The following is a 21,261-nucleotide window of genomic DNA, read 5'->3' as shown; positions in this document are numbered from 1 at the left end:
GGTGCAGGGCAGGAAAGCCTTTCGGTGAATGGCTGCTCAGAAGCGCAAGTACTGATTTCATCCCAGCTGGAAAGACGAGTTCAGAACTGAGTCTCAGTAAGCCTTCCCACCTCTCAGGGGAGAGAAACAGGAATTTCCCAATGTGAGTCACAGCATGTAAGTGCCCAAGTCACCACCCAGGGGTGCCCGTCTCTGCACGGACTATAGAGACCACCTCTGGTGAGCCAGCTCCGTTAGGTGCCTGGGCGACGTGGGCAAAGCCAGGAGGGTGATGTGGCACAGCCCTCGGATTGGCAGCGATCACCTCACAGGAGGCATAGGATGACTGATGTAGGGTTCCTCACCTACCAATCGCCTTTCATTCAGAAAAGGCATACGGGTTTTAAGGGTCCTTGAACCATCCCTTGCACACGGAGAAGTGACAAACGCTTCCCAAGTGCTGGAGAAATGGGAGGCTTTTACTGGAAAAGAAAAAAAAAATCCCTCTCTGCCTGAGAGTTTTGCAGGCAGGGCTGTTTACAGTAACTGATAGGTTTTTCATCTGGCCAGTGTGACTAACTAGCCATTATCTGAAAAGTGCCCAGAAGAGCAGTAAGAAAAGCACACATTTTGCAGCTGAACTTCCTCTTCTCCCCAGACTCAGCAGTTAGGCATTCTGTACAGAAATACCTTTGAATGTGGCTTTTAAAAAATATCCAAACAACAGTTCCTTCTGGGGAACTGGCTTCCAGATGTTGTTCCAGGATTCTCATAGATTTCCATGGGATTATATTTTTTTTTATTTGTAGTGGCCTTTCAGCTATTCAGACAGCATCAACTATGAGTTGAAATTTAATCTGTGTACTAATTACCGACACAGACACACCTCCTGCCTTGTGGACTCTCTTGTTTTTAAAGCATCTACTTTAACTTCAAGGGTGGGAACATTCCTGTCCTTGGAAATGAATAGTAAAGCACCAATGAAGAAAGGAATCAGATTTTCACCAGGACAAGTCCCTTATATTAAAAAACCCCACACGCTTGCTGTTCCCTCACAGGCTGCAGGCCAGCTGGGAACTATCTGACAGATTCTCCAGGTTGTCCACCATAGTGATGATGGTTTCTACTTTTTCTTCTGGAAGCACATGAGAGGCGTTGGATCGAAACTTCTTCAGGAGCGATTCTTTGCTCAGAGGCTTCCTCCAGTGCCCATAGAAAGTGTCACATTTGCCTGTCAGGACATCCCCGCTGTGCAGAAGCAGCGCCACCTCTCCGTACATCTTGTCAAAGTTGGCCACATTGTCTTCAGGGTGCTCCACCACCACTTTGTCCAGCAGCTCCCTCAGCTCCTGCCGGTGGATGCTGCTCTCTGTGAAGGAGCTGAGGCCCACTTCACCATCCAGCAGGGCAGTACAGGCATTGAACTGGAAGGAGTGTCTAGCCTGGTGTTCAGAGCTGGGGAAAGGCCGATTGATGTACTTGGACACTGGGATCTTCAGCACAATGGTGCGGATCAAAGAGGGAGAGAACGACCCTGCGTAGTTGATGAAAAGGTTCCGGACAGACAAGGCAGCATCCACCACCCAGTGCATCCCCAGGTGGGCTGGGAATCGCTTGAAAGCGATATCCTGCTTCTCCAAGAGGAACTCATGATGGTCACTTGGTGTGGACAGTGGTTTGGGTTGATAGATACTGTAGAAAGCACTGAATCCTGAGCAACCAGCGATATCATCCAGAATCAAGGGGTTAGCCTCCATCCCTCGGGCGGCCAGCAGCGCTGCTTCGAAGCCCAGGCGGGTGGCATTTCCGATATGCAATGGCTTGGCTTGGGTGGCTGCGTTTGCCATGGGTGCCCCGGCAAGCGATGCAGCAATGCCCAAAGCGTGTGCGCACTGGGCCGTGCTGAGAGAGAGCAGCTTTGCAGTGGCCGCAGCACTACCCATGGTACCGACCACCGAGGGAGGGTGGAACCTAAAGGGGAAATTGCAGTTATGAGCACCCCTGCCTGCTTGGCACAGGGAGCGCCCGAGCACCTCACCTACCAGACCTGCCTATGGGACTGGGAATGAACTGCCACGTCAGCCAGTGGAAATCTCTCAGGGCTCTGGTGCAGGTGGGATTCACCTAACTCAAATTTTAGCCATCTGCAAACTAAGCGTTTACTTGAAACTTCATTGGAGACAACAGAGTGAACTCAGCACCTCCAGAAAGCAATTTTTAATTTTGTCTGAGAGTAGGTGGCACAACTTGTGTCCGTACAGCCAAAATTCCTCCCCCCAGATAAATAAAAGTGGCCTCATCCAACATGCCCTGGGATAACCGTTCCTGGTCCATGCTATCCCTTGGACCACACCACGGCACTGCCTGGTGAATGGCACTTGGCAGAGGCAGAAATTGCACCAGGGACTGTGCCCACAATTAAGCCGTCTGCATGGCTGTGGGCCACTGCTTGTCCTGTGTTCTTGCCCCGGTTACTTTACATGACAACACTGCAGACTCAGCGGTAGTCCTCTTAACGGCTGTTTTTAAGGCAAGGTCACTGGAGGTCACCAAATGGATATGAAACAAATGGTGCCCCATCAGCTCTGGCAGAACTGGCACTCGGCTCTCAGTAGGGCTTTACCCTGATCCTGGGTTCAGCTGGACTTAAACTAACATATTGAAACCCTGAGCAGGACCGTTAACAGACTCACCAACCCTCTTCCTACTCAGTGCAAAAAAGGAGGTTTACCTTTTGGGAATGTTGTGAGCCTCAGTGGAGAAATGCATGAGCCTTCCTTGCACTTCCAGGCCCACATTAAATGCCAGCAGGAAATCCATGCCATTGGGTTTGGTGCCTGGAGGTAGCATCTGGGAAGCTGCCAGGAGAGCTGGCAGAACAGCCCCTGATGGGTGAGTAGCAGGATGCCAGGTATCATCGAAGTCCATGGAGTGAGTCTGCCAGAGAAACGGAGATAAGGACATGCTGGTGTAGGGGGCTGGGAGCCGAGGGAGCTAGGGGTCCTTGCTGATTCTGCTGAGGCCACATCTGTAACAACGTCCACCCAGTCACCTGGTGGTCCCCATGGCGGCTGTCTGGTCCCTCTAAAAGCAGTGCGGAAGACTGCAGAGCAGTCCATGGCTTCTTGTCCCCCACTACCCCTCCCAGTCACCAGTCTGCTTCCTACAATGCTAATTAGTGTCTTCGAAGGCACCACAAAGCAGAGCTTCTCCTGGAACTTCTCCTTACCGCAACTCCATTGGTGAACGCAGCCAGCGTGGGGGAGAGCTTTATGCCTGGCTTGCCATAGACAGAGCTCACGGCAACCGAAGAGTACAGCTCCTGCGAAAGGGGGAGAAGTTCAGGTGAGGACCTTGAATGAAGCAGCGATTGTGTGATGCTAGAACACCCCTCTACTGCAAGGCAAAAGTCCTACATCAGCCATGAAGTAAGGCCTTGGTTACGGTGGTGGTGTCAGGGTGGGACCACATAATGACATGGCGCTATGGGGCTGTTCCTACCCGGCAGTACTGCAGAGCGATATCGAACACGTGGGTCGTGCTGCCCACGAGGCCAACCCCAATGCTGTCGAGGATCATCCTCTTGCTTCTGTGGCGGACGGTCTTGGACAGGTGCTCAGGTCGAACTGCATGGATGAAGGAGGCAAAGCTGCCTGTCACGGTCTCCTCTGGAGCGCTCCTGGCCACCACTGCAGCACCAAGAGAGAGGGGAGGGGGTAAAGACACATGTGGGCCATGTGCTGACAGCTCACAGGTCCTCACCCTCTGGTCTCACTGAATTCCTTGAAGGGCAAAGGCAGGTGGAGTGTGCAGGATCTGCCCAGCATGTCCCTAGGGCCCCATGGCTGCATACAGCCCTACAGATTTGGGAGGTGACGCACAGCTTCCCTGCGCTGTCCCAGGCTGGGAGCCAACCCCTGGGAATGCCATCTGGGGCCAGAGTCACCTCCTGTGGCTTCAGGCACTTGGTGGAGTGTAAGAGAGGAGCACCGTTGCTCCAGGCTCCCTCCGTAGAGAGTGGAGAGGTGCTCCTGGCAAGGGGACTGGCATCTTCTCCGTGGGGATGTGCCATTTCTCCCTCATCGCCAGCACAGGGAGCCCAAGGCGCGCAGGCTGGTGTGAATCCCATCCCTCTCCATGGCTTTCCAAGGGTCCACAGCACACCCTGGCTCCTACTGCCTTCATGTGCTGTAAGGAATGCTCTGCACACCTCCTGGGGTGGCTTCCAGAAGGTCCAAGTGGAGCAATTTCAGGGATCAGCCACATCCCCTCACCCTGGGTTCAAGCAACCATCTTTTGGGGGGGTCAATACAAATTATGTCCCTTTTTCTGCACAAAAAGCAGGGCACGTGCCCTGCTGCCATACCAGTGGTGCCCTGTTGGGAGTGAATCACATGAAAACAAAACTTCCTATAGCTTCCATTATGTTTTGGCAAGCAGGACTAGACCCAAAGCTTGGACTTATCCAGAAGCTCGGTCCTACAAGGCACTGAGGTGTCTTGACTCAGCCAGCAAAGCCTTTAAGCCTCACCCACTCAAAAGGATGCTCGTGGTTAAAAAAAAGGCCTTTGTGTGTCCTTTCACAGCCGAGCTGAGGATTCAGCCCACGCTTCAGAAGGAGATTAAACCAGAAGATCTCCTGAGCTGGGTGTTTGAAGGAAAGGTTTTCCTGTCGCTGGGAACACCTCTGCTGGTAGACAAGAAGCAACACATTGAGCTTCCCAGGGCAAAATCGGTGCCTGTATTTGTGACCTGTGAGGTACAGCCGGGCCGGCAGCACAAACTACCGACGCTTTTGGATTTGGAGGTCGCCATTCCCAAATCTTTGGGGTGTTGAAATACTGTGAAAAATATCCAATTTGAGACCATCGTACTTTTCCATTTCAGTGACAAATTGCTTTGTTCTGATGAATTTATAATTCATAGAATTATAATTATTGTGACCCATAGTAATTTATAATATCATTTTGAGAGTGCACACGAGAGCAGAAAAACGACAAAATTAATTACAGCTAACATTTGCGTGGTTGTGAATCCGCAAATACATATGTATGTATGTCTGGGGGGGGTACGCACACATGCACACAGCTAAAAGATGGCATTAACACCCGAATGAAACTAACCGCATGAAAAAGTCAAGACGAGTGAAGCAAGAAAACAAACACGCTTTGCTTCAACATCTTGCAGGAAATATCATCAAAATCAGCAGGTACGTATGACACTTTATTTTTTAAACAGAAAATGTCCCAATGAGAAAAAATGACCATTCCCTAATTTCACTAGCGCGTATTCATCCCTAAATGTCACGCCGACTGACTCACAGCTTGCTTGCAAATGCATTTGGACTCACCTAGAGCCTCGGAGTCTAAAATCTGCTTGTAAACACAGCTGAGAATGTCATCGCTGCTGTGACTCACTGAAATGAAATCCGCCCCTCGCAGCCGCTCGCTGAAATTTATCGCTATCGGAACCTGTACCACTCAGCAGTTTGGAAACCTCCTGCTGACCGAAACCTGTGTCCCCCCCGCGCTCTCGGAGGGCATCTCCAGCGCAAGCGACGGCACCAACGCCCTCGCGGAGGAGGAAAGAGTGGAGTCAAACCGGAGCGGGGAGGCTGGAGGAAAATCTGCCGGAATCACACGGCACCCGTAACGCTCTGATTGCTTCCTTCCCGTCATTAAACCCTCTTTGGCGCTTCACTCGGCAGCGATATTTTTTAACCCTCCCGTTAAAAGCATTTCATTTCTCCGGTGTTTTTGTCCTGGTGTGGCAAGCCGTGCTGCAGGACTTAAATTAAAAAAAAAAAAAAAAAAAGGACTGTGTCCAAGAGCAAATAGGTCTGTGTGATTGTTGTTATTTCTCTTGATCTCAGCTGTTCATTAAGTAACATGCATTGCATGTATGATATCAGTAACGCGATAATTAATAAAATTAATAATTTTAAAATAAGCTCTTAGGCAAACCTATAAGAGACCAAGTGGCTGCACAGCAAAGCATTGCATTCATGGTACTAATAACACAATAATTAATAAAATTAATAATTTTAAAAGAAGCTGTTGGACAAACCTATAAAAGACCAAGTGGCTGCGCAGCAAAGCATTGAATTTATGGTATTAGTAACACCGTAATTAATAAAATTACTAATTTTAAAATAAGCTGTTGGACAAACCTATAACTATAAAAGACCAAGTGGCTGCACAGAAAATCATTGCATTCATGGTATTAGTAACGCCATAATTAATAAAATTAATAATTTTAAAATAAGATGTTAAACAAACCTATAAGAGACCAAGTGGCTGCACAGCAAAGCATTGCACTCATGGTACTAATAACACAGCAATTAATAAAATTAATAATTTTGAAATAAGCTGTCGGCCAAGCCTCCAAGAGCCCAAGGGGCTGCGCAGCGCCGCTCCGCCGGGTTCGCCCGAAGCAGGGGAGCCGTGGCCGCGCAGCGCGGGACGGGAGACCCGCAGGGTGAGCCCTGACTCACTGGGAGCGACGCCGACGGCAAGACCAGGCGGAAGAAAGGAGCAAGGACCAGCGGAGGAGTTCAGGAGCTGAGCGGTCCCATGGCCGCTACGATGTAAATATCCTCCGTTTGTGGTCAAAGAGTAAGAATTCGGAAAGTCTGGTTCTAAATGAGTTGAAGTTTGTGTTTTTAGCGCAGGACTAGCAACATTTTTACCACCTGTTACAACCGAGGGCAATAACCACCACAAGCACACTTTGTTTGCCCAGAATTCCAGCGGTTTATCTCAGAGCACTTAGCCCAGCACTTTTTTTTTTTTTTTTAACCAATAACGACATGATTATTTTGGGATGCTCTTTAAAAAAGGATAGGGAATGCTGTTCTGCCGAGAGAGAGAGATACAAACCGTGAGCAGCAGTTTTATGAACTTGCCGGGAGCTCGCCAGGAATTTCTGGGATTTCTAGAGTAAAGACAGAGAAAGAGCATTTGTCACCGAAGCTGCTTGAACTTTTTCAGAGCCGTTTTACTGGTTGTGCCTCTAACATGGCATTGTAAGACGCTCACAGATCAAAGGAGCGGATAAAACTAACTACATACTTAAAGGAGTTAAAAAAACAACCCTATTTTCCACAGCTCGGTCCAGCAGGGATGCCAAGAATAGCCGGGGAAATAAAGCAGTACAGTAGAAGGGGCTGCACAGCCTTCTCAGACCTACCACGAAATCCTCTTACGGCTGCGAGCGGGACCAGCTCAGGGTGGACACGAGGAGAAAAAAAAAACCACACAGCACATCCCAACATCAACAACCCCCCCCCGCCATGGCACCGCGCAAAACACGTTTGGGATGCATAAAAGGAACAGGCATGGAAGGAACAGGTTAGTAGCTACGAGTAAAGTGTCTGTGAAAACCATCTGATTTTGTCAGTATTGGGACAGGTTCCCATCTAATGTCGCGACAATTTTGACCAGTCGAGGAGCCGCCTGGAAAACGACATTTACCTCCTTAAAGTGAAAAGGGGAAGATGAGGGATGGATAGGTTTGGTACATGCAGCAGTAGTTACCTGTAAGGTGAAGAAGACCATGCTGGCGGCTGTCACCACTGCTGGGTCCCCAGCTCTGCACTGCTCTATTCGAGGGATGGGAGAGGTGTCTGTCTGAAAGGTGCTTTGGTGTCAGGGTTTATATATGCTTCTGGAAGGCAATTTGCTTTTTGTTTTTTTGCAACTGAATTTCAAGTGTGATGACATCAGCCTCTGGGGACCGAGAGGGTGGGGGGAACAGATGAGGAGGGGTGTTTTTTTTTCTGCCGAACAGAAGGGAAACCCCCCAGGTTTCAGGAAATAAAAAAGGATTTAGGACAATAACTGACAAAGTTCAAGGAAATTCCTGTCTCCAAAATGCCACAGGTGCCAATGTGTGAAGCAACTGGCCCCAGGCTCCTCCTACAGAGGAGGACTATAAAACTGGTCGTTACCAGGAAATGAGAGGGACAAGAGCATCCTCCCATTGAGCTGAAGTGTCACCAACCCAGGTAATCCAAGCCTCGGAGGGAGAAGCGTGGCATTGGTGGTTTTCTTTGATGCTTTTCTTGAATACATTCAGTGTTTTGTCATTTGGCTGAATCTTTCCGTAGCTCTCCTTCTTCTCGATGCTCAGCTGTGCGATGTTGCCTGCCATGTGCTGCCCGTTCATTGAAATGTTAGTGCAGAGGTGGACTCTGTAGCTTCCAGGAGACACCGGGACCCTTCATTCCCGAATGAATGTTTGGACCCTGGGGGAACACCACGGCTCTTTGCTTTGTCCAGTGGTCAAACCTGGGGACATTTAACGTGCCGCATGTTATTTTGTACAGAATAACAGGCGGGTGTGATACACCTTGCATTTAAAACCAGCCTGGATTTCCTACTGAATACCAGGCAGCCCCTTGGTCACTGTGGACGTTGCAATGCATCTCAGGCAACTTCGTGCTGAGTTTCACCAGAGGAGAGTCAGGGCTGTGATGTCGATTCCAGCTGTGCAGGGTGGTTGTGCACTGTTAATCTTGCTGTGTGCTTATCCAAAAAAGAATTGCATTTCATTCTCCTCCTCACATCTTTATCTTGCGAGGCTTTTCTCAGAGCTGTATAAACATTTGTTATCGTTAATAAGGTGGGATGGAAAACTAATCGCAAAATGCCACTGGGGAGTAAGTGTCTGAAAATTTAACGTTTTGGTATTTATACATGTGTCCCAGGGCGTGCTGAGCCTTGCTCCAGCCTCCTGTGGGGACAATGTCCACGCACCAGCATATTCCCATTAGTAGTAGTCAAGGAAAAGCAGCAGGGGCAGCAGACGTCAGTGCAGAGTAGACGCACGCAGCGATGTCTGCAGAGCCCAGGTACAACAGCAAGGCGGAAAGGGGGCGCAGAGGGGAATGACCTTTTCTTCAGGGGCTGAAGGCAAGTTATTACCTAGAGGATTCTATGATTCTGTTGCGAGCCGGGCGGCAAGTAAAGGAAAAGATGATCAGAGGCTGTAGCCCAGCTGGCCCGCCGGCCACGTGGGCATGGCTGGGAGGTCATGCTGGGGCGAGAAAGGGGAGGACCTGCCCAGCCATTTCTGCAAACCCCTGGCTGAAGAAAGTCAGGGGCAAGCAGGAAAAGGAAAGAAGGCGGAGGAGGTCGGGTGAGCGAGGGGATGGCTTTGGCTTTGCCCTCGCCGCACCAGGGATTTGTCCAAGGGAAGGATCACCCCGGGCTGCCCCGTCCGTTCGGTAGAGCCAGCTCTCAAGGGTCTGGCAGTGCCCCAGGTCTCCGGATGCCTCCCAACCATGAGGAGGTCTCCATACTTGTGGTTTCCTGGTGAGTGGCTGTGCTGGCTGGTACCTGGTGTGTACAGAGAGCCGCTAACCCCACATGGTAGAAAGGGACCTCCCGTTCGCTCCTCTGCCCCCACTGCCCCGTGTCACCTGTGCCACCTCCACCCAAAGAGCTCCTCTGCGTCAGTCCCCCCCCGAGGACGCCCAGCTGGGGGACTTCAGTGCGAGGGAGAGACTTGGTGGGAGATCCCTCCTGGCTGCGTTGCACGGAGCGGGGAGCAGAGGCGTCACGTTATCCATTTTCCGTAGCACGTGTGGGGAAACAGGTCCTTACAGAGAGCCAGAGGCAGCAGCTGCACGAAAGGGACAGTGACAGAGCAATGAGGGGTTTGTCCCAGGGACAAGCAAGCCTTGGGCACACTTTGAACAGAAAACACCTCTGAGTGTTTCCACACAGATCCTCATTTCTCCAGGTCCTGGTGCAGCCCACGGCGTTACTAGCGCTGCTCCTCCTGCGAGAACAACGGGAGGGGATTAATTATTGGATGTGTCCTTGTGTTGCATGAAACAGGGGCGGGGAGGCAATGCACGAATGCTGCAGTGGTCTTCGGACAGGGAGCACAAGTCTGTGTTTGTGGTGCATGGGGGGATGCTGTGGGTGGGTGTGAGCAGAGCAGGTCTGCAGCTCTTTCCAGCCCCAAAACCTCCTCCTCCCACGGGAAGCTCCTTCATCCTCCTCCTTTCCTTTTCCACGTCTTGATCTAAATCCTCTCACATCCTTTCCTTTTACACCTCCGTAGCCCGATAACGGCGCATTCTGGTATTTCTTTCCCCCCCTTCTCAGATGTCCTGTGAAGGATTGAGCAGCAAGCAGAGGGAACCAGCCCTACTAGTTGTGTCTCTACACCCTTCACCAAACCACGCCGTATGTCGCAGGCTCTAAAGCTGCTACCACGGCTGGTTAGGCAGGAACCGCCAACAAAGTGAGCCTTGGCAAATTGCAAACCACTTCTGCGAGCCAAGCAGTCACCCGGCCAGCCCATCGTCCTCCAGAAAACCCACGTCCTCCTCCCCCAGAGAGCGACTCAGAACAGGGGCTTGTTGCAGCGTGCCTAGAAAGCCACTGTCTGAGCTATTTCAGAGCGAAACATCTGGAGGGACTTAACATTGTGGCCCGCCTCCAAGTGTAACCATTGAGACCAAACCGCTTATTTATATCTGAAAGTCACTTAAAAAAAAAAAAAAAAAAAAAAAAAAAAGACAACGTCATGGACTCCACAGGTAGCTGCTCGGCTCTTCCGAAGAGTGCCTCATTTCTTAGGGCCTCCTTCATGTCAGTAGTTTATGCAGATGCTTGACATTAGAAGAGAGTGTTCCTCCCGCCGAACTGCGATTTGGCACGTCTCTCTTTCAGAACCAAAAAATCTAACTTTTAGCACAACCAAATAATTGAATGAATTAATTGTCCCCCAAGGTTCACTTGAAAGTTTTTACCCTTTCCACATTTCACGAGAGTTTGAGTTGCTGAATCAGTTCAGAGCTGTTAGGAGGCAATTTATCCTTCGTTCTTCATTTTTGTGAAAATGACATCCTTCAGAACAAGTGGGGAGAAGGAAAACATGGGGTTTGTAGCGTAGCAAAGGAGTCAAGAGGCCATTGGTGCTTGCAAAACGTGTATGTCTGCCCAGGAATACACAGTGTTTAAGAGCAGACCCTGGGATTTACGTTCATTAATATTCACAAAACTATTTCTTTGAGTGGTTGCTCCTTCACTCCTCCTCACTTCCCATATCAATAGTAGTGCCGCATGCTTTCCTTTCTTTCCAAAAGGCTTTTTGGAATGGCTGAGAACAGAATACATCACTGTCTCCTTTTCCAGCTCCTTTAGGTCATAAAATGTTCCAAAAATACCAAAATAACAAGAACATTGCTGTTTTATTTTCATCTTTGTTTCCTAACAAAAACCTCCAGAGAGCAAACTCCAGCTCATGGTACCCAGGAGTGCAGAGGAATGGAAATGTGGGGGCTGCCTGCAAATAGACGAGTTAATGGTAGAAATATGAAGGGTTTGAAAATAGACTATTTAGTCATTAGGGTTTCAAGAAAGGGATGGAGCTGGAAAATTCCGTCTGGAAGGGAGACTGTGTATGCGTGCGTCGTGCCTGCCTGTTTGTCTGTAACAGTGGATAAGAAATGTCCTGGAATGGCTCAAAAATACCTTGTGGGTTTCGTCTGAATGTTTGTTCATTTGTGTTAGGCTATTCATTCCTCTCCATCTCCAGCAGCCTGGAGAAGAGGGGGCAGGAACCATCACCACCACCTGCAGCGCTTTGAGGCACCTAAACATGTTTTTGCCAGAAATCCTCGTAGCCTAAATAGGTTGTGTGTGTTTTTTCTGGATAGGACTCTGGAAAGTAGGCACCTAAAGTTCTGCTTTGAATTGAGCCTTTGTCTGGAGCCACGAGCGGGGAGGCACTATGGAAACACCTGAGCCTGTCACCAGTTTCTCCCTCCTTGGAGCAGGGGCACGGTTCTGAAGGCTGGCCGAGCGCCCGAGCCAAAGCAGTGCTGGTCTAGACGCCAACGACGGTGAGGTTGTGGGGGTGACCGCCGACACTCTTGTTTTGTCTGGAAGGGCCATGGCGAGCACGGCGGGGTTCGCGGCCGTCTTTTACAGCGAGCCGGCGGTGCTGGGGCTCCTCGCGAATGTGGTCAGCGCCTTCCTCCTCTGCCTGCAGAACTTCGCCGTGGCGCACACCGGCCTCAGGCCACAGGAAGCAGAGGACATCCTTGCAGGTGGGTGATGCTGCTCATGGGGGACACCGGGCATGCTGGTCGGTGGCCCTGGCCTCTTCAAGAGTCATCCCCATGGGCCAATGGACAGCATTGGTGGGACAGGTGGGGAGACGTGGGCTTTCTCCAGTGTACAGAAGGTCTGTGTGCTCCCTAGGATGCCTGCTGCTCCTTCCCCAGCAACGCTGCTGGGAATCTGGTTGGTCCAAACCATTCATGTGACAGTCCCCTACTTTCGTAGAACCAAACCCTCATGGACCCGTTCACCATACTGAGCGTACCAAGGGGCTCAGTGGCCACGCACCGAGGCTCAGAACAGAAATTTGTCATAAAGGTGGGAAGAGAGGGGAAGACAGAGGCCATAGGGCTGGTCACAAGAAGGCTGTAGGACCTGTGGTGGGGTGTCCCCCAGAGCTTGGTGATGTAGCACTTCTTCATGCAACTCAAGCCTCTTTGTGGCTTGCTTCCTACCTGACCTCTTCATGTGTCTCTCAGGTGTCCACCTCATCCTGATTGGAGGCTTTGTCCAGCTCCTGGCAGGATTCCTTGCCTTCCGGAAGTATGACCACCTCGGAGGTGCAGCCTTTCTCACCTTCTCTGCTCTGTGGAGTAGCTACGGGGCTACACGCATCATTGCAGCCGCTTACCCCTCCTTGCAGAACACAACGCTGCTCCCAGGGAATGCCAGCCACCTCCTGCCCACTGGCATGGCCCACCTCTCTGCCAGCCAAAGTGCGGTGGCTGGGCTGGTGGCCTACATTTCCATTTCCTTTATCCTCTCCTTCTGCTCAGCCACAGTGAACTACATCATGCCGTTCATATTTGGGGCCATCGCGCTTGCCCTGGTGTTTGAAGCAGTTGCATTGTTTGGCCAGTGGGCCCTGATAGTGTCAGGTGTCATTGAGCTTGTCATTGTCATCTGCGGGTTGTATGGAGCGGTGGCTCTCTTATTCAAGGGCATCACACAACGGTACGTCCTTCCAGGCTTTGGGCATCCTCTCTTCAATGTCTTGCTACTGGGGTCAGCACAGAAGAGGTCTTCCAAGGCCATTGGGGAAGAAAAGAAAAAGAATACGAAGTATGCTGAGCCAATGGCCCTAGGCAACATCTGCGATACTGTCTCTCCCTTTTTATTTGCCTTTTACTTCTTTGGCTACATGAAGAACTTCTGTGTTGGAGCAGCGTGGATATCCATCATCTCCAGCTGCCAGCTGCTGTCCAGCTTCTACAGTTATTTGAGAGGTGATGTCTACTACACTACCAAGTTTGGTGTCCACAGCCTCTACTGGCTGGTGATGTCTTGGGAAGAGTTTACACTCACCACCTTCCTTGGGCTGGCCAATGCTCAGGAAAGCAGGCTGGGAATGTTTGGAGGCTGGTTCTTCCTGGCCACTGCCTGCATGCTCTTTCTGATGTCAACCCACAAAGATATCCTGGAGATGCTGCAAAATGCCTCGTTCATCATTCTCACAACCGCCTTCATCCATCAGATCCCAACGCCAGGTGCTTACCTGTTCCTCGGGGCTGCCTGCAGCCTTTGCACTGCTCTCTCGATGTACGCCACTTTTGCCAGCCTTATCAACTCCATTGGGGAGAAGGTTTTGATTCCAGTTGGTGTCCAGGCTATGTCCAGCTCAGCTCTTCAAACCACACTGATGGCTGCCAAAGTCTTCTTCACAAGATCCAAGAATTTCCCCAGCGGCACCCGTGCTGAAGTGCCAGATGCCTTGTTCTACATCTGCAATGGCCTGGCTGCAGTCTCCGCCATCCAGGGTGGTCTCAGTGACCCCAGCAGGCAGCAGCTCTCCATACCCTCTGTGCTCATCCCAGGAGCCATAGTGCAGCTGTACGTCTGCAGGATCCAGGTTCAAGGAGGGAGAAGGTTTGGTTCCGTTCTTCCATTCTGCTATGCCGCCTTCTGGGGAGCATGGACCTGGCTTCGGTTTGCAGGTAATGCAACGTCAGAATTACTATTTTGCTTATTCGAAAAATAAAAAAAAAAAAAAGGATTTTTTTAGGAAACCTCAAGTTGCGTTCTCTAACCTAATTCCTACTGCCAGGAGATTCAGTGACACCAGGTTTACCAATATTCCTCCTTGCAAAAAGATAATGGCCAAACATCCCAGCTTGTACTCACATAATTGATTGCCATTGCTGCAGTCACTTGGTACTCTCACAGCTACAGGAGTCCAAGTTGTGTCTTCGACTCCAACAGAGGTCAAGGTTTCCCTGCTAAACTATTGTGAGATGGCACTCAGACTGTCTCTGGGCTGTTATCTCAGAACAACAGTTCAGGAGATGCTTTTTGGCTGTGGAAGACTCCAGGTTCTGACTTTATCCTTCAGAAGCCTGGAGAAATTCATCTTAGTTCGTCGTAGCCACGAAAGAAGATCTCAGAACGATGAGCCTGGGCTTTAAAAAGCCTTAGGTAGCTCCAGGTGGGCAGCACGCTCATACAGCTTTCACGCCAGGTCCTATTAAAATGCGCACTTGCGGGGAAAGAGCTATTGCTTAAGAGGAACGGCAAGAAGCTACTAATGTTTTCAGCCAGACCCTGTTTATTACAAGCTGGAGGTAAAATCATCACCTTTTTTGGATAACCCTCACCAGCTCTTCAGTTAATACCTCAAATGCTTTGCATTGCAGAAGCAACGGGTTTCAGTGTGGTAGATTTGCTTTATAGTAGCCACCATCAACTAGTTTGGATGGCAGTGATTCCAGCTGCAGGTATGCATTCTTCTGTTACACCACACTTACTGGTTTGCTCACAACTGAATCTGCTGGTCCTATTTCAGGCCACTTGGTGGACATCGGTGCGGGGAACAGCGAAGGATTCACCGCTGGTTCTATTGCCTTTTTGGTGCTCAATGCTTTTTTAATTATTTTAGGTAAGTCTCAGTACCATACGTGATTGTTTGCTGACAGGTACTTGGGGTCAGATCATTAATCGCATTTGTGGTCACTCTGTGGTGGAGGCGCAGGAGTGAGGGAGTATCAGCTCGCTCTGCCACTCCGATTAAGCAAGAACTGAAATGTTTTGCCCACAGCCAGTAACAGAAGCTGAGTTGGGCTTAGAAGAAACAGTCATAAGGGAACGGAAGAACATTTCAAAGAAAATAAAAGGTTCAAATAAGGTGAAAGTGTTAGACGGACTGGGCCACTGGCATATCTCCACGGTCACCCTCCAGCCCAGCTGCTGTAAATCAGAATCTTCTTGGCTGCCCGAGAAGTGTTTTCCATGTGAGCACAGTGTTCTGGCAGGTTAAGGTTTTGGCAGCTTGTGTCTTGAAAGCTGAGGGCTGAACAAACCATAGCTGTACCTCTCTGTTCCTCCATGAACAGGGAAGTCAGATCAAGGAGTGCTCAGTTTAATCAAATAAGATCAAGCTGATTCAGGAACTCTTCTGCTGTTTCATATAGACTTTTTTGGCCGTTCTCTGATGTGAATCCCTCTTGTTTCTATTTCTTTTCACAGCTTCCTCTTTTAACGTGGTGCTTCTCTGCATGACCCTTGCAATGGAGCTCTTGACCATCTGTTTTCTGCTCTTTACGTTGGAGAACCTCCCTTTGCCATTTGAAAGTGAGTTGTAGGTGAACTTGGTCCTCAAACCTCCACCCACAGGGTGCAGCGAGTGGGTGCCTGGTTGGGGAGCAAAGTTCTGCACAAGCTCAATACGTAAACAGCAAGCAGAAGAGTGTGTCATCTTTCTCTAGAAGACGTGTGTGTGTGCGAACTACAGACGCTGAGCCTTTCAGCTCCTCGACTGGAAGAGGAAACCTTTCCTCATACCATCACGAGGTCCTTGAGCTTTCTAATATACATTTACGGGTGGCTGATACAGCTGAATCAAAGCAACCTTCTGAGGTTCTGCACACTCCTACTTTCTAGTAGTTGGTCAGTCAGCTAAGACTCAGGATGAACTAAAGGTGGCACTGGTGTGAATGGCTGTAGTTCTGTCTAAGCTTTGGCTTTGCAGTGAGTGAGAATTTTATTTGTAACTACATAGAGTGTCTTAGCGAGATGTTTGTAGAAGCTTTTCCACCAGGAAAAAAGAAAAAGCGCATATGGCAAAAGATGCACAGGTAGGAAAGCCTGGAAATGCCCTGAGTTTTTAGACCCACAAATATGCTGGACTGCAAATGCTGCATGACAGGAAAGGCAGAAGTAAGTTTGCAATGCTGGGAAGTCATGAGACATAGAAGAAAATAAAACTTTGTCATCGCCCTTCCTGCCTTTGACTCTCTCTGGTGTTTTTTTTTCCAGTTGTGGTGCTAATCATCTTCAGCATCATCTGCTTCTATGGAGCAACAGCATCACTTGCAAACTGCATGTTTGGGAAGGATCTCATGATGATGGGACCCCCTCTGTTCACAGTAAGAGATTGTTTGTGTGACGGTGTAGCGTCCCTGGTCAGGAGGGATATTCTGGGGTCTTTGGGCTTCCCTACGGGAGTTCAAATTTTCATTGAATCTCCTTCCTTTGAGTCCCTTAGTGCCATTTGAAATCCCAGTCCCATGGTCCTGTGGAATTAGCCATCTCCAATCCAAGAACTGTTGACAGGCTGAAGTTTTAAAGGCCATCACACTGCAGGCAGGGAAACACGGAGTTAAAAGTTTCCTAAAGTGGACAGAAACAGAAAGAGCTCCCTTCTCTATCTGTTAACTTTAAACTTTTTCTACCATCTTGTATGTCTGACCAAGATGGTTCCACCTGGTTAGTCTGACAGCTCTAATACCTGCTGCAGAGAAACATTTTCATTAAATCAGCATTTCTAACCATGGAGACTCATGACAATGTACTTGAAACTTGATCTCACTCAAGTTCCTCTGGCTTTAAGATTCCCTTGTAGTTTCCTTGGGTCATTTTGGAGAGCGGTTATTTCTTCAGGAAGCAATCCGTGTGCTGGGTGGGATTCATCTCCTGTAATTTTAGGCATCACCAGTTCAGATGTCTGCACCTGAGCTAGTCTCTTTGGCTTGCTTTATTACTGGGACAAAACCATCTCGCCCGCTTTAGGTGAAGCATCCCTAGAAGTGCTGCCTCTGCCCTTTGACTACAAGGGAGCAGGGCACAGTGAGATGCCTGCATTTGGGCGGACTGAATCCTACCCTGTGTTCCATTTGTTTGCTTGTTCCCAACGTCATAGATTTGTTGCCTCCTGTTTATTGCCAGGTTGAGAGCTCTAAGAAGGACACCGAAGACCCTCCACCCTGCGTCTGCCCCAAGTCCCACTGTACGAGTGGCTTGAGGACCATTGCTGACCTGCTGAACACAGGGGCGGTATGCGGGGTCCCGACAGACACTGTGTATGCTTTGGCAGCCTCCTGCAAACACCCTGAAGCCATCGAGAAGGTCTACAGAATCAAGGTGTGAATACAAGGCTGTCGTCTTGTTACTTGGATCCTGCTTGCGTCCTAGAGAAGCAGAAATGGGAGCCCCTTGTTTCAACTTGTCCTAAGGCAACTTGGGTAGAGTTTATGAGCAGCCACACCAAAACGCCATGGACCATTTTCTGAGCTCAGCAACCTGGGGTAAAGCACCCCCGGTGCCGGGTGTTGGGTACTGGGAATTAGACCAGCTCCGTCTTGCTTCACTGGAGGGGCCAAGCACGAACCCAACCTGGAACAGCCCCGACGCTGGTCACAAGCGGGTCCAAACCTGTATTTGCCCTCTCTGTCTTGCGAAGTGCTGAATCAGAATCCCAGCTCTAAATTTCCCCAGACTTTTGGAGACATTCAGTGCTGGAATCAGACCCAAAGTTTGCACCTTCAATACAACTTTTGCAGCCTGGCCCTGTCTCTTCTCCATGAGGCAATTTCCTGGCTAGCCTGGAGAAATAAGCATAACAGACTATCTCAGCTGGCACTTAGTGTGAACATCAGCAACAAAGGCAGTCTTTTCTGTCCTGCTTTGGTGCCAACGCTAACCTTCCCTGTCGATGAGATCACCTAAACAGAATGTAAATACATGCCCAGTTCCTTAGTCATTTGGCCCCGCTGAAACTGATGTCAGTTGAGGACTGAAATGACACCGCTTTGTGAGCTCTTTTTATTTTCCCTCCCTGTCACTGTTCGTTTTACAGCAAGCTTATTGCAAGGCACCGAAGAACTGAAGAAGTGGTTGTGTAGGTGTTGGTTTCCAGGGGGTTGGGGTCTCCTTCCCCTATCTTGCTGTGAATTGGTGGGTTTGACCTTGATTTATACCAGAATAAGCTAGAAGAAAATCAGGCCCGTGAGGTGTAAGATGTTAAAAGCAGCGATAACGAGCAGAGCATCGCCGTTCCTCCATTGGGTGTGTATAAAGCAGGGAATTTGGATGTATCCCACCAGGATCCCAAGGGCAGACCACTGTTCTCTCTCTCCTTCACGTTGCACATGCAGATCTGAGCTGCGGCATCAGTCACAGCGTGCAGCCCCCTGCTGCGCTCAGCATTTTGTGCAGAGATGGCTTTTTGCCTGCTTGGAGCTTCTGGTCGCTTCTGGAAGCACACAAACTAGGATTCCAGTGGGCTTCGATCTTCTCAGCACAAACTTTCTCCCTTCATCTATTTTTTCACCTCCCTCTCTTCCTGGTTGTTGCAGGACAGGCCTCAGGAGAAGCCCATCTGCATCTTTATTTCAAACCTGGACCAGTTGCGAGCAGCTTCTCCGCCCATCAGCCCACTGCTTTGGGAATTCATGGAAAATGTTTACCCTGGTGGCATCGGCTGCATTATCCAGAAAGGAGAGTGGCTGAAGAAGTTAGGTGAGATGAACAGGACAGCCCTTCTCTCCCTCTTTCATGTTTTCAACACAGCAGGTCTGCAATCCACACGCCCTTTTGGATGTCAATGGGGAGAGATTCTGTTCATTCTAGCCTGAGAAATCATCTCTAGAACTCTTACATGCCTTGTTAAATGTTTAGCAGGGGGTGTTAATGAGCTGGAATGACTCATTAGCTGTGTGAGCCAGCACCATGACTTCTTTAACTCAGACTCGAAGGAAGGGAGGTTCATCAGCCTGGGAGAGTCACCTCTTTCAAGCCCGTAGCTGTCAGTTAGGAATGAGCAACCCCTGGGTGGAGCATCAAAGACAGATGAGAGGTCCCCAGGGGGGACAGGGTTCCTATGGGCATCCCTTCTCCTTGCCTCTTCCTTCCTACCATATGGACACAGTGAAAACACTGTGAGCAGCAGTATGACTCACGCTCAAACCTGGCTCCTGGGAATCAATGAAAACATTAAAGACTGAAGAAACCGTAGGAGTTACGGATGCTTGACAGGCAGAGGTATGTGACAGAGGGTGGGAGGGCAGGCAATGATCACAGTTAGACTCTGTGATATCAGTAGATCCTATGTCCATGAAGGCAGCTATGCTGATGTTCAGCCATTAATCTTTTACTTTTGCAGTTAGTCCCAAAATCTTACAGCTGCTCTTGTGGATTTTTGATCAAGAAACTTCTCTGAAACTATACAAAGAGACTTGCAATTTTGTTTGGGGCGTGGAGCAGAGTCACTTGCAAAGAAAGCAGGAGAACTCCCTCTGATGCCATGCCAGGTATTGTGCCAGTCTTGCCTATGCCAACGTCCTCTGTCTGTCTTCCAAGGGGTTGGAGCAGGCTACAGCAGAGTGGGAACTCAAGACAGTATCATGATCCGAGTGCCTGACCTGACTGTCCTGGTGCACCTCATCGACATGACGGGGCCCTTGGCAATCACCTCTGCGAATCCCAGCGGAGAGGTTGACAGCACACACCACGACATGGTCATCTCGTGAGTAACCCCTTCACTGGCATTTCTATCGCGGTGCAAAACACCCGTCAGGCGGGTGGCCAGCGCGTTTGAGTGGTGTATAGATCACGACTCGATGCCCTGCGTTGAGGGGAACTTCGGCACAATGTAATATGAAGTACTGTGTGGTTTTGTTGTGGTTTTTTCCCCTACAGACGTCTTGGCCATAAGCTGGAGGGTGTTCTCTGTGATGGAGAATCTGATGAGGTGGTGGCATCAACTGTGGTCAACTGCACGAAGATTGATGAAAGTGAGTGTAAGAACCACCCTTTCTATGTCAGCAATTGCATTTTCCTGGGATATTTCCATTCCTTTCAATAGTATCAATCTGGCAGCACAGTGTGCTCCAAGAGTAACTGTTCTTGAGTGCCTGGACATTTGCAAACGTGTTGATGAAGAGAAACAAACAAAAGATGTCCTTGGAGGACCTCTGTGTTGACAGAGAACAAGGCAGTGAGGAGAAACACGGTTGTGCAAGCAAGATCTGCCTTATAAGAGCAAAAATGCTTCAAGTGGGAGGGCGGATGCTTCTGAAAGGAAGGGTGTATTCTCCTTGTAGACCACCAGAATGAAGGTGTTACAGGAGCTCATCCACAATGACGTAACAGCACAAGCTGTGGCTGGATCTGGGTTGTCATTTGAGTAGGATTCTCTAGTGGAAAACTAAACTCTTGAACAAAGAGTGGGGTCAGTGTTGGTGGGTGTTTTTGCTTTATGACAAAGTTTCTGGTCCTCTTGCTACACAACTTTATTATTTGTCCTGAGCATTTGAATGGCTTTACTGATCCACGACGTTCTTTTATATCCCCATCCCTTTCTTTCACCCTTTGGGGACTACCCTAACTTTCTCATTCTTCCTTTGGGAAGGTGGCATCACCATCGTGAGAGAAGGCTGCATACCAGCCGTCAAGGTGATGCAGATATTTGAAAGCGTGAAGAACAGAGCTGTCTGAAATTGAAGGAAACTTTCCCTGACAAAAAGCCAGTGTCTGGTCTCACTAAAGGACATGCGGCGTCCCATGCCTCACTGGAGCAGATGGCCTGGTGAAAGCCATACCTTCTCTAATCAAGCACTTACCTCCTTGGGAAACAGCAGCACTTCCCCACCCAGCGTCTCTCCTGGGAGCTTTCTGCGGCTATTTATTGTTTATCTCCAGTAAGTGCCTGAAACCGCCAGGAGACCTGCCCACGGAGTGCCAGCAGGATCAGGAGCTGATGCTTTATTGCAGGAATTCCCGGAGCGCCCGTGTTTCCTAAATGCCTTGAACTGTGAACGTCGTGCCCGCTTGTATATCCCCTTCCACAACACTCAGATCTGTGTACTTTAAACTGCTAAAATCCACTAAATAAATCCTCGTTTTGGAACGTAAGGAAAAGGCTTTGAGTTTCATTTGGTTTCCACCGAGCTATTCGTCCTCCAAAAATTGCAAGGCTCCATGGCTAAACACT

At 49.5% G+C, this 21,261-nt stretch overlaps 2 protein-coding genes across 2 annotated transcripts; one reads left to right on the top strand and one right to left on the bottom strand.

Annotated features, from left to right (window-relative positions):
* Nucleotides 1–1,031: 1,031 nt before the first annotated feature.
* Nucleotides 1,032–7,535, bottom strand: LOC134520850 (cis-aconitate decarboxylase-like). Its single transcript, XM_063346717.1, has 7 exons — nucleotides 7,515–7,535; nucleotides 6,858–6,912; nucleotides 5,330–5,458; nucleotides 3,481–3,668; nucleotides 3,209–3,301; nucleotides 2,711–2,916; nucleotides 1,032–1,950 (listed from the first exon to the last, which is right to left on the bottom strand). Exons 1-7 carry the CDS (start codon nucleotides 7,533–7,535, stop codon nucleotides 1,032–1,034), a joined length of 1,611 nt encoding a protein of 536 aa, XP_063202787.1.
* Nucleotides 7,536–18,673: 11,138 nt separating this feature from the next.
* LOC134520337 (putative threonylcarbamoyl-AMP synthase) lies at nucleotides 18,674–20,971 on the top strand. Its single transcript, XM_063345537.1, has 4 exons — nucleotides 18,674–18,788; nucleotides 19,629–19,794; nucleotides 19,968–20,062; nucleotides 20,680–20,971. Exons 1-4 carry the CDS (start codon nucleotides 18,722–18,724, stop codon nucleotides 20,763–20,765), a joined length of 414 nt encoding a protein of 137 aa, XP_063201607.1. The 5' UTR covers nucleotides 18,674–18,721; the 3' UTR covers nucleotides 20,766–20,971.
* The last annotated feature ends 290 nt before the right edge of the window (nucleotides 20,972–21,261 follow it).

Source organism: Chroicocephalus ridibundus, chromosome 9 (genome assembly GCF_963924245.1).
Source record: "Chroicocephalus ridibundus chromosome 9, bChrRid1.1, whole genome shotgun sequence".
NCBI classification, from domain to species: Eukaryota; Metazoa; Chordata; class Aves; order Charadriiformes; family Laridae; genus Chroicocephalus; species Chroicocephalus ridibundus.
The sequence above is the reverse complement of the archived record's forward strand: the minus strand, read 5'-3'. Positions and strand labels throughout refer to the sequence as shown.

Coding starts and splice junctions, on each gene's coding strand:
- LOC134520850 (XM_063346717.1), bottom strand. CDS start 7,535: ATGGTCTTCTTCACCTTACAG. Junction 3,669..5,329: donor TTTAGACTCCGAGGCTCTAG/GTGAGTCCAAAT, acceptor TTGGTGCTGCAG/TGGTGGCCAGGAGCGCTCCA. Junction 2,917..3,208: donor CGTTCACCAATGGAGTTGCG/GTAAGGAGAAGT, acceptor TTTCTCTGGCAG/ACTCACTCCATGGACTTCGA.
- LOC134520337 (XM_063345537.1), top strand. CDS start 18,722: ATGGAAAATGTTTACCCTGGTGGCATCGGCTGCATTATCCAGAAAGGA. Junction 18,789..19,628: donor AGAGTGGCTGAAGAAGTTAG/GTGAGATGAACA, acceptor CTGTCTTCCAAG/GGGTTGGAGCAGGCTACAGC. Junction 20,063..20,679: donor CTGCACGAAGATTGATGAAA/GTGAGTGTAAGA, acceptor TCCTTTGGGAAG/GTGGCATCACCATCGTGAGA.